The 12,109-nt window shown below is 31.2% G+C and overlaps 1 protein-coding gene across 14 annotated transcripts in view; it reads right to left on the bottom strand.

Moving 5' to 3' along the window:
- LOC118179658 (uncharacterized) overlaps window positions 1-11,734 on the bottom strand; it is a 149,462-nt gene extending 137,728 nt beyond the window's left edge. For 3 of the 14 annotated variants that reach the window (XM_085826142.1, XM_085826141.1, XM_085826143.1), the window contains exon 1: window positions 11,361-11,734. In XM_085826142.1, coding sequence (XP_085682268.1) covers window positions 11,361-11,431 — 71 coding nt within the window. In that variant the 5' untranslated portion in view covers window positions 11,432-11,734. Of the gene's footprint in view, window positions 1-2,707; window positions 2,859-5,363; window positions 5,905-11,360 lie in introns of those variants that run through there. The other 11 variants (XM_085826146.1, XM_085826144.1, XM_085826145.1 and 8 more) reach the window with 8 other exon arrangements.
- Window positions 11,735-12,109: the final 375 nt, after the last annotated feature.

The following is a 12,109-nucleotide window of genomic DNA, read 5'->3' as shown; positions in this document are numbered from 1 at the left end:
TGAGAACTGAACAAATTCAATTAAAAATACTATCTGTGCCTGACCTTCACTTTTGTAATACCATCCTACACATAAAAGTAGGATGCATTACTATTAAACATAACTTAATTAACATAATTATTAATAAGTTATTGAATAAAATAAAACTTTATGAAATTTATCAAGTAGCATTAAATATTTTACACTTATAATAGTTGAACATATTAGAAAGAAAATAAGTCACATTTTATTTACGTTTTACTAACAGTTAGATTTATTAAGATTGTTGCTTTACTTCTAAATTAATAGTTAGCTTTATGTTGATATTTTTATGTCTCAGTTTGGACAGGAACTAATGCAGCGAGTATGTGGAGAACATAAACACACTCTGTTTTACACTCCATACACCTCAGTTTAAAAACTATCTAAGCGATTTATATTCTGGTGAGAAAACACAAATGGGAAATTATAGTAAAGGCTGAAATTATAAACAACTGGGTAATTTACATAATAATAACTGTACATACTAATCGCAGTACATATCTTTGAAGAATCTTTCTTCAGTAGCTTTCCTTTTCATTTTAGAATTTAAATTAAAGATTTCTCTTATTCTAAAAACACTAAATTTAGAAACTATAGAAAAAGTTGCTAATTTTATTTCTTTAGTAATATGAACATTCAGAAGCAATATGAAATATATATGGTAAGGACTGGTTACAGAGACGGTGTGGCAGAATTTTTAGAATTTAGTGACACACCAAGCAATAAAATCTAGAAATGGCAAAACTATTTAGAGCAGGCATTGGAAGCAGAATTTAGAAAGGCATTAGGCAGCAGAATTAAGAATCTGGAGAGATTGCATCAGGTGGGAAAATGCCTAGCACCAGCCCTGTGTATGATGCATTCAGACATATAATATGAATCATTTAAATTGTCAATTTTCAATTTCTTTACTAAGAAAAAAATTTCTTTTTATAATGCCTGTCCTTCTGATAAGAATAAAAGTATTTTTAATATTTTCCATGTCTGTGTCTAGTGAAAATTAGAGAAAATATAGGGAAGATAAACGTGTTAAGAAAAAGATTCTAGTATCAGAAGTAAAACATTCAAATATTATGTTTTCTTTGTTCTTCCAGACCTTCTCCAAAAAGTAAGAAATACATCGTAAACTTTCTGCAAAATACATTCGTTACGTTTTAATAGCATGGAGACATTTTTCTATAATTTTCAAGAATCTTGGGTCTATAAATTTTGCCTTCAAATCCTTCTAAACTTTCTAAGCTGCAATGTCTAAAATCCTAAAGAAAAATTCTGTAACAGTAAAAAGCCAGAAATATTTTGAGAAAAAATATCAGAGGAAAAAGGTGTAAAATTAATTTTATAGAGAAAACTGAATATTCTGATAATTCTGAATACTCTGAAACAATTACATTGGAAAAACTCTAACCATGAAAAAATTAAAAAAGACATTTTAAATTATTTACATAGCTATTTTGCTTTTGCTAAAACTGTTTCGTTAATTGCGCTTTATATTTTGTTTCATTACTTGTTCGTATACCTTGCTCATTTTGCAGATTCAAAATATTGTATAATAAGTAGCCAAAATGAAACTTTATAATATGACAGCGAAAATTAAAAACGTTTTATTTTAATGTTATTTTTTAAACACAATTTCAATATTTTACCACTATTTTAATGAAAATTATCCATGTTACAATGTTGTAAAAAAATGTCGAAAAATTCCCAGATCACGAAATTAAAAATTTTCTACAGAAACTGATCTTAAAATCGCCAAAATGCTGATAAGTCGCCGAATTCAGAGCCATTTAATAAAAGAATTCCCATCCTAAAAAGCCAAAAATTGTTTAAGAGCTCTTCATTAGAAAAAATGAAATCATTTCAAAATACTTATGCTGCACTTTTTACAATATAAAACTCGAAAATCCCATGATTTATATTAGAAATAGGAACGAATTATAACCCACTCAAAAGATAACCTTATTTGTCAGTTGAATCACCAAAAATATTCCTCCAAAATGCTAATTCACACTCAAAATGGCACTCGTAAAAAACAGACAGCTATTTCCGATGATTAAAATTAAGGACCTTCTGCCGGTTTTGGGCGAAATCAAGGACTTTTAAGGACAGAAAATCGATTAAAAAAAACTTAAGGACTGTACGAACCCTGACAGAGAAGACTTAGAATTTGTGATACAGTACAAAGTCTGTAATCTGGAATGATCTCTAATCCGGACTTGCGTGTTTAGCACAACAAAGCAACTTACACTGAAAGTAATGTTTAATAAACAAATAAATATTAAGCTTTTTTTCTGTAAATTTTGATACCCTTTAGGTCATAATTGCTATTTCATAAATTACAGTTTCATATCTTTAATTGCATAATTTCTGAATGCCATCTTACCAGATTTAAATTGATGATCTATTATCCGGAAAAAACCCTTAATCCGAAATCACCAACTGTATATTCCAAGCACAATTATGTGCTGCTCTGCTTTCCATTTGGTAAAAATCAGAATCAGAAAGTGTGGACTATTGTGGGATGTTGAGAATAGCCAATTTAAATTCAGCCTTACCACTTCACTGGATCATAAAAACAATTATGTCCAATAGAAAACATAGAATCAAAAATCAACAGATGATCAATTAAAATAAACAATCTTAAAAAAAAAAAAGAAAGATAGATAGAAAAGAAAAAAGGGGGGCTTACTTTAAAAGTATTTAAATGCAATTCTACACTGTGCAAAAAAATACTGACATTTGGAGAGGAACTTGTGAGAAAACTGATGATCCCAAATATGGAAAATTTTTATGTGTTGCAGAAATAATCAGTCACTACGAGCCCATTGTAACATAACATACTGAAAATGATAAGAAAAATAAGATGAATCATTTCTTTTCCATAACAAAAAATTATATGATTACTATAAGTGCTTCCAAAATTAGACAGCATATTATTTCGTATAATAAAAAAGCAAAATATATTTCTATTATATTTGACTATACACATGACACTTCTCACTAGGAATAGATGACTGAAATTGTATGTTATGCTAACAATGATTCTTATACAAATAAACGTAGCAGTGAAGAAAAATTTTTAGATTTTATTGCGACCCATGAAAAATCTGGCGAAGCACTTGTGAATGACATAAAAGAAAGCTAATCTCAGATGAACTAATTATTAGAAATATAAGAGATAGTCACATGATAATGTAGCTAATATGACACGTAAATACAATAAGATACAGGCCAGGACTTTTAGTTTTAAATGAAAGAGTGAAATTTGTTCCACAGACTTAATTTTTTAGGTATCCATGCTGTGCAAAGATCTGTACAGATGAAATGTTTTGGAATGATTGAACAATTGTCAATTCTTGTGTAAACTCTGGTACTAGGTGGGATCTTCTAGGTACAACTCTGATATACGCCCTAATTTCACCAAATGTGGTGATTTGTATTCTGTGCTGGTTTTTGACGCGATTGCGTGTTGTATGGCAACCCTGTTGACGTTGAAAAATCTTTCAGTGAAGTTCGTTGGTTTGCATCATGTTCCGAGTCTGAGAAGCTAGGGGGTAAAGATAAAATGGTGGAAGTTGTTGAATTGAAGTTCGGCAAGAGGAAATATTGTCGTGGCCATCCTGTTGAGGGGCAGTAGGTATTTGGAGGTGTGGAAAGATGGTCTGGAAGATTATTTTTATTGGCTGTGCATGATAGAAGTAGGGATTTGTGATTATTTGTTATTTTATTTATTTGTGAACCATAGTATGGATTTTCTGGATAGTGTGTCTGGCTGTCATATAAATACGATAGTGATTACGTGGCAGCATGTTAAAGGCGGTATGAAATTGGTATTTCTGCTGAAGCATTAATTCATGGTAAGTGCATTTTATTTTATTCTTGTTCTTTTTTTGTAGAATGTTATGTTCATTGTTTTTTTAGTATGAATTTCTGTTGTTATTGTTGTTTTTTTTTTTTTTAATTGTTTGAAATTTATTTTAGTTATTTTGTTGACTGGTGCGTACCGTCTAAATTGTGCAATTCGTAGATGTTTTTTAAAGTTGAAACAGGACGCTGTATACATGGTATTCTTTGAAATTTATTGTTGTTATGTTAATTTATTAAAGTGAGTTGTGCGTAGTTCATTTTTTGCCTAAATTGTGCAATTCATAGATGTTAAGTTGAAACAGGACGCTGTGTACATGGTATTCTTTGAAATTTATTGTTGTTATGTTAATGTATTAAAGTGAGGTGTGCGTAGTTCGTGGATTCGTTTGTTGTCTAAATTGTGCAATTCGTAGATGTTAAGTTAAAACATATCGCTGTGTACATGGACTCTTGTCAAATAATTTTGGTTGGAAACTTTATGGTTATGCTATCTAAATTTTTGTTTTTGTTTCGGATTTTTAGCTTAAATTGTGTGTTCAAAGCGTGGTTTTTGCATTTGCGAAAACCGTGTTTTTGGAGACATTTTAGGCTTAAAGTTGGAAATGTAGACAAAAAAATTAGATAGCAATACGGCACCGTGGAGTTTCTAGCCAAAAATGTTTGGCGAGAAATTTGGCGACTTGAGGGCGCATATCAGAGTAGTTCCATCTTCTAAAGCAAAAATTATCTTCCATTCCAGACATTCTTATCTTATCTTGTTGTCACAGCTTATCTCATTCATTTACACTTTGGCAACCGAGGAAGTTGTTTGATAGTAAAACCATCGAAACTAGTCCTGGAAAATTGGCAAATATAATGCTGATTTTTGTTGTTTGACTTCTAAATTAATCCTTGTTCGGTGTGTTATTTTAACCTAAACAAAAATTATCTGCTTGTATAAAACGTTTTAATGAAACAAAATGATCCGCAAAAGCCGACACGATAAAAGTGTTAAAAAATCAAATGCCCTTAAAAGTATTACTTCTAAAAAAAATGTGTCATGGATAAATGCAAGTTACAGTAGACACTGCAGTAAATGTCAAATGTTATTAAAATAACAAATTTCGATTTTGTTGTATTATTAATATTCTGGTATACAATATTAAGAAATATTTAAATATAGAAATAAATAATGTAAATTTCCTCTCACAGGGAAAAAATACTACTATCGAAAATGATAAAAGATCTAACTGATAAAATTTAGCAGCATAGAAATGATTTCTTCGATGCATTTCACAATACAGCGAAAAGTTTAGATGAAAAAATATATATATAATATATTGTTACAAAATGTCCAGCCACGGTAGGATAGATTTCCCTAAAAGCAGGTTTAAGGTTGCCAAAAAATGGCAAGGGAAGGCAGGGTTGCGACATTTGATGAGAAGCTGCCCATTTGGCAACATGCAATAAAGGGATGGAGAACAAACAGAAATTCTTACTGGTTCAGCCGAGAATGTTCTCAAATACAAGCCAAAAGCTATTTAAACCCTGCTGTTACAGGGACAGTCAGTCAGTGCTGAGGCCATCGAGTTGAGAGTTAGTCAGTGAGTGTTTAGTCAAGTCAGCTAAGAGTCAGTGAGCGAGTGTCTCGTAGTCTAGTGCCGAGTTGTGCACAGAGAGTCTCTTAGTGAACAGCAAATTAGTGCATCGTCGAATTTTATCTTAGAGCATGTTGAGCTCCAAGAACAATCGAACCGAGTCGGGAGCTGTAATTTAGTGCATCACCAGCTGTAGCGTGGAATGTCTCAAGAGTACGTACAGTTCCGAGAACCACTGAATCGAGTCGGAAGCTGTACTCTGGTGCTTTGCTATGAAGCTGTCTTCACGGTTATAGTCTGAAGGCTATGTCACTGATTATTTCAGTGTGTTTATAGTAGTTCTTCAACGTCTGTAAACGTGTTTTTGGGAATACTGGCTAATAAGGTGTGTTTTCATTCTTCACCAACTATTGTCATCGTTATTCACTCCAAATCGATGAACCTGTACATATGAAGAAAAACGTAACATTATGATTTAAAAATATCACACAGGTAACAGTCAGTCTCTTAAATTTCATTTAAAATTAAATGGAACATAAAATAAAAGGAGCCTAAATGATACAAAATGAAGGCAGAACTGGCATCATTACCACTTTTAATCCCATGCTTAAACACCATAAAACATTTTCAATACTTAAATTTGCACATTTGTGATTTTTTAATAAAAAAACGGAATATTTTATACGTATGGGAAAAATATAACATGGTGCATTAATATTTATCTTATTTATATAATATTTATTATTATCTTAGTTATATAATAAATATTGGATAATCTTTGGAATATGGTAACAGGTAGTTTAGCGAAATTTTGGTAGGCGATAAAGGTTAGGACTTTGGGAATAATGTGAGTAGTACTCAGTTCCAATTACGCATTATTTTGTGTGAGGGAAATGAGAGATCATGAGATATGTCATGTGACATTAATGGACGAATTACAGTTCTTTAATCGGAAAAAGGGGGAAATTTGGAAAAATATCTGCAGTACTTTATAGCATTTTGTATTTAGCTTCATTCTGTGTTGTGTGAAACAGTGTTGGTTAATTTTTGGATCCCATGGCCCTATCTAAAGTGAATTCGAAATGGGTATTTAGTGGGATTGAAAGGGGTAGTAATAAGTGATTTTTTAAGGTTGTGCGAGATAGAAGTAAAGATTGCTTATTAAGTTTTATTAAGCAGTATATTCTACCTGGTACAATAATAATATCTGATTGCTGGAAGTCATATGTCTGTTTGGAGGATGAAGGTTTTCAACATCTTGCTGTGAACCATAAGTATGATTTTAAAGATCCTGAAACAGGCGCACATACGAATACAATAGAGGGCATGTGGAGTGCTATAAAAGTGCCATTCCGAAGCATTATGATAAAGAGAATTTGGTTTTTAGTGGAGGAAATAAGAAAAGTTTATCCGCCATGTAATCAAGATTCTGAAGAAGATTAGGTAAGTTAGTATTTTTAATTATTTTTATGCATTGTTCTAAATGTAAGGAGTAAATAAATTACAGTCAAAAGTAGTTAATTCGGACACCCATAATCCGGAATGATCTATAATCAGGATATCAACACTAAAAACTTTCTGCGCATGCGCAGCATTGACACATGCGCACAGGCGTTTACGCGTGCGCATAAGACCTTTACGACTGCGCATACAAGTGCAGAATACGTTTTCGCGTGCGCGTTTAATGTATAACGGACGGTATAAGCTAAAATTATCTAATTATCTATTTCAGTTAATGTTGATGATTGCGTTGTTCCTTAATCTTCGAATTGGATGCGGCTTATTACTTTTTGCAGACTGTAAGAGCAATTTTATAAAAGTAAACTTGAACTTTCGATTATGTTAAATAGAATTTCCGATGCTGGAGCTCAAAAAGGATCCACAAAACGAAAGTATGTTTCGATGTCCGTCAAACAAAAAGTGGAATTGCTGCAAAACATGGATAAAGACATGAAGAAGGTGACAGAGAGGTTAGTGAAAACGAAAAAATTTCGATTGACAAGTTAGTTGGTATTCTCGGCACAGCAATTACGGGACTTGAACAGCGGAACTTTGTAACTGAACAAGAAATTATGTTTGTTTATAGAATTAAAGAGAAAGTATTATCACATAAAACGAAACAACTTCCATTGAAAGAAATGTCTAATAAAGTAAACAAATAAATATTAAGCTTTTTTTTCTTTGTAAATTTTGGTACCCTTTAGATCATAATTGTTCTTTATTTCATAAATTACGGTTTCATATTTTTAATTTTAGAATTTCTGCATGCCATCTTACGAGATTTAAACTGATGATCTATAATCTGGAATCGCCGAAGTCCCGAAGAGTCCGGATTAACGACTTTTGACTGTAATATGGTATTACTGGAAAATTGCTATTAGCAATGATTTAGATTAAAATAATTATGATTGTAAGCTAATTTTTAATAATTTAATGTATGTGCTTATTTATATTTTAAGTAGTGTTTTTTAATTTAATTATATTTTAATTAAATGATAGTCATTTTGTGAATTATATGTTTGTAGCAATTTGGTATACGTTTCAGTGGAAGTAAACGTGCATGGAAATAATTTAAATATTTGACACTAAATATTTGCAAACATTTTTAATGTTTGCGTTATAAATTTGTTGGTGACGTTTATAATAGATAATTTCGTTGATCTTTACAATATGGTAACTGGTAGTTTGCGACATTTTGGAGGCGATAAAGGTTACTACCTGGAACTTTTTGGTAATAATGTGAGCAGTACTCAGTTCCGATTACGCATTATTTTGTGTGAGGGAAATGAGAGATCATGGGATATTTCATGTGATATTAATGGACGAATTACGGTTCTTTAATCGGAAAAGGGGGGAAATCGGGAAAAAATCTGGAAATTTTGTATTTGGCTTTATTCTGTGTTGTGTGAAACAGTGTTGGTTAATTTTTGGATCCCATGGCCGTAACTAAAGTGAATTCGAAATGGGTATTTAGTGGTATTGAAAAGGGTAGTAATAAATGTTTGTTTAAGGTTGTGCGAGATAGAAATAAAGATGTTTTATTAAGTTATTTATTTTACCTGGTACCTTGCTATGAAATATAAGTATGATTTTAAAGATCCTGAAACAGAAAGAAGAAAAGTTTATCGGACACGTAATCAAGATTCTGAAGAAGATTAGGTAAGTTAGTATTTTTAATTATTTGAGGATATTATTTTTATGCATTGTTCTAAATGTAAGGTGGAAAGGAATTTGGTATTATTGGGAAAATTGTTATTAGCAATGATTTAGTTTAAAGTAATTAGGATTGTAAGGTAATTTTTATTAATTTAATGTATGTGCTCATTTATATTTTAAGTAGTGTTTTTGAATTTAATTATATTTTAATTAAATGATAGTTATTTTGTGAATTTTATGTTTGTAGGAATTTGGTATATGTTTTAATTGAAGTAAACGTGCATGGAAATAATTTAAATATCGGACACTAAGTATTTGTAATGGTTGCGGTATGAATTCGTTGGTGACGTTTATAATATAATAGATGATTTAAAGGTAAATGTTTTTGGATATTTTATTTATTTTATATGTGGAAATGTTCATACTTGGAAAGAGTAAATACTTTTTCGCGATCAGGTAATTTCATATATGTTCTTTTTACCGGGTTTAAAGATTGAGAAAATTGTCATGTATTTTCGTGAAATTTTTCTAATTTATGAGAAAAAAGCAGTGTACACGGATATAGTGAAGAGTGTGCGCAATGCCATTTTTGTGCAATTCTGGGATGTTTTTTTAAGTAAAAATAAGTCGGCGTGTACATGGTTTATGTGTGTTATTTTGAAAAACGCGTAAGGAGTATGGTATTGTGCACTTTTTCCCAATTTTGCAGTGAATATTTGTCATGATTAAGCAGCTTTGTTTGATAAAATTTCTAGCATAAGTGTAATTCGGCTAGTAGATTGTTGGAAGAAGTGTTCAGTAGATAAAAAGAAAAGAAACATGTCTTTACTTCGAGAAGACAAAATGGCGGCGGGGAAAAAAAAATAGAGGGTTGCTGTAGGAGAGTTGGTTGCCAAATTTTTGCCAAAAAATCGCCAAAAAGTTACCATACTGTAAAGATCAACCGATAATTTAGAGGTAAAAGTTTTTGGATATTTTATTTATTTTATACGTGCAAATGTTCATCCTTGGAAAGGATATATACTTTTTCGTGATCAGGTAATTTCATATAAGTCCTTTTTACCGAATTTAAAGATTCACAAAATTTTTATGCATTTTCGTGAAATTTTTTTAATTTATGAGGAAAAAGCAGTGTACATGGATATAGTGAAGAGTGTGCACAATGCCATTTTTGTGCAATTCTGGGATGTTTTTTTAAGTAAAAATAAGTCGACGTGTACATGGTTTAATTATATTTTAATTAAATGATAGTTATTTTGTGAATTATATGTTTGTAGCAATTTGGTATACGTTTCAGTGGAAGTAAACGTGCATGGAAATAATTTAAATATTTGACCCTAAGTATTTGCAACCATTTTTAATCTTTGTGTTATAAATTCGTTGGTGACGTTTATAATAGATAATTTAGAGGTAAAAGTTTTTGGATATTTTATTTATTTTATATGTGCAAATGTTCATCCTTGGAAAGGATATATACTTTTTCGCGATCAGGTAATTTCACATATGTGCTTTTTACCGAGTTTAAAGAATCACAAAATTTTCCTGCAAATTTTTGTAATTTATGAGAAAATAGCAGTGTAGATGGATAAAGTCAAGAGTGTGCGCAATGCCATTTTTGTGCAATTCTGGGATGTTTCTTTAAGTAAAAATAAGTCGATGTGTACATGGTTACTGTGTATGTGCGATTCTGAAAAACGCGGCAAGGAGTTTGTGATTCTGCACTTTTTCCCAATTTTGCAGTTAATATTTGTCATGATTAAGCAGTTTTGTTCCATAAAATTTCTAGCATAAGTGTAATTCGGCTAGCAGATTGTTGGAAAAAGTGTTGAGTAAATAAAAAGAAAAGAAACATGTCTTTACTTCGTGAAGACAAAATGGCGACGAAAAAAAATAGAGGATTGCTATAGCACAGTTTGTCGCCAAATTTTCGCCAAGTTACCATAATCCAAAGATTAACCTAAATATTTATCGCTTATAACTCAAACTACGTGTAAAACGATAACATAAAAACTTAATTAGAAAAGCGATACTGTCATATATAAACCAAACTCAATCAACATAATGGTGTTGAAATTTTGAATGCCAATTTTAAAAAAAAAAAAACCTGCTCCAGCGATAATCACTAATTGGATCAGAGAATAAATTTGGCATTGAATGTATATGTGAGAAAAATTCAACACCCCATTTCAGAAAAAAACGCAATTTCGAATCAAAATAAGTATGTTAGCATAATGCTATGCATAAATCTTGGGCTAAAGTGCAGAATCGCCCACTTATTTTGATTGCCGCCTTTTACAAGACTAAGAAGAATTGGATTTTTGTCAATTTTCGTTGACTTTTTAAGTGAAAATAGGTCGATGTGCACATGGATAAAGTCACGGGAGTGCGTAATGTCGTTTTTGTGCATTTCTGGGATGTTTTTTTAAGTGAAAATAGGTCGATGTCATGTGAACATGGATACCGAGTATGTGCAATTCTTAAAAACGCGCCAAGCAGTGGGAAATTCTGCACTAAATCTTGTATATATCTTCAATCGCTTTCAAGAAATAAAAAACGACAAATGAATTTTGTAGATCAACCAATTAGAACAAAAGATACTGAACAGATTTTCCTCATTCCCGGTTTACTTATATATATTCTTTTTATCAATCTCAGAAAATAGAGTAACTGTGCGAAGTTTTAAATGTCTGCTTTCTCAACATTATCCGATAACTACATTGTATGCACAAATGCTTCACTTACCGGTGAAATGTAATACCAGGAATTTTCTTTGAAGGTCTATTAGTACATCCGCACGCTGCACACGATGTCATATTTCTTCTTCAATAAAAAGTTCAAATTATTCCCTTAACCCGTTTAAAACCTTAAAAACAACATTGGACAAAGGCCACAGCAGACTTCATATCCAGCTTCGTACCTGATAGAATCTCTGAAAATTCACTAGTTCTACATTTTGGTAAGGATAGGCAATGAATATTTCACGAAAATGTTTTTAATTTAAAGTTTCCGAAAAAGCGAAATAAGTTTTAAAGCATTTTTTAACTCTCACTGACTTCTATATTATGAAAATTAAAACTCAGTTAAGGAAAGACATTTATTTGGTTCCATTCTCATCATTCATTCCAAAGTGACGTCATAGCTATTCTTATCGAGATTATCGAGACGCAATGTGAATGAGACCGAAGTGCTTTGTTCTAATTGTCCAATCGCTAATATTTTATAGACTATTTTAAATAGAAATGATGAAGTGGAAAAGAAACAAAATTGAGTTAAGCGTAGATTGCATGCTTTATCATTATCATCAAAACAATGTTAATGTACTTATTCATTTTTTAAATCACCAAATTTTTCAGTACTTATTTCGTTCAAAGCTAAAGGAATTTTGGGTAAAATCCTAGTATACGGTGCAGCCTTGGCGCGATTTTGAAAATTATCGCCAACACCAAAAATTACCAAAAGAACGTTTCTATGTAAATATAGTGATAGTATAC

This window comes from Stegodyphus dumicola, chromosome 1 (genome assembly GCF_044657685.1).
Source record: "Stegodyphus dumicola isolate Sdum_Otavi_A_Nest chromosome 1, ASM4465768v1".
NCBI lineage: Eukaryota > Metazoa > Arthropoda > Arachnida > Araneae > Eresidae > Stegodyphus > Stegodyphus dumicola.
This window is presented reverse-complemented; position numbering and strand designations above follow the sequence as displayed.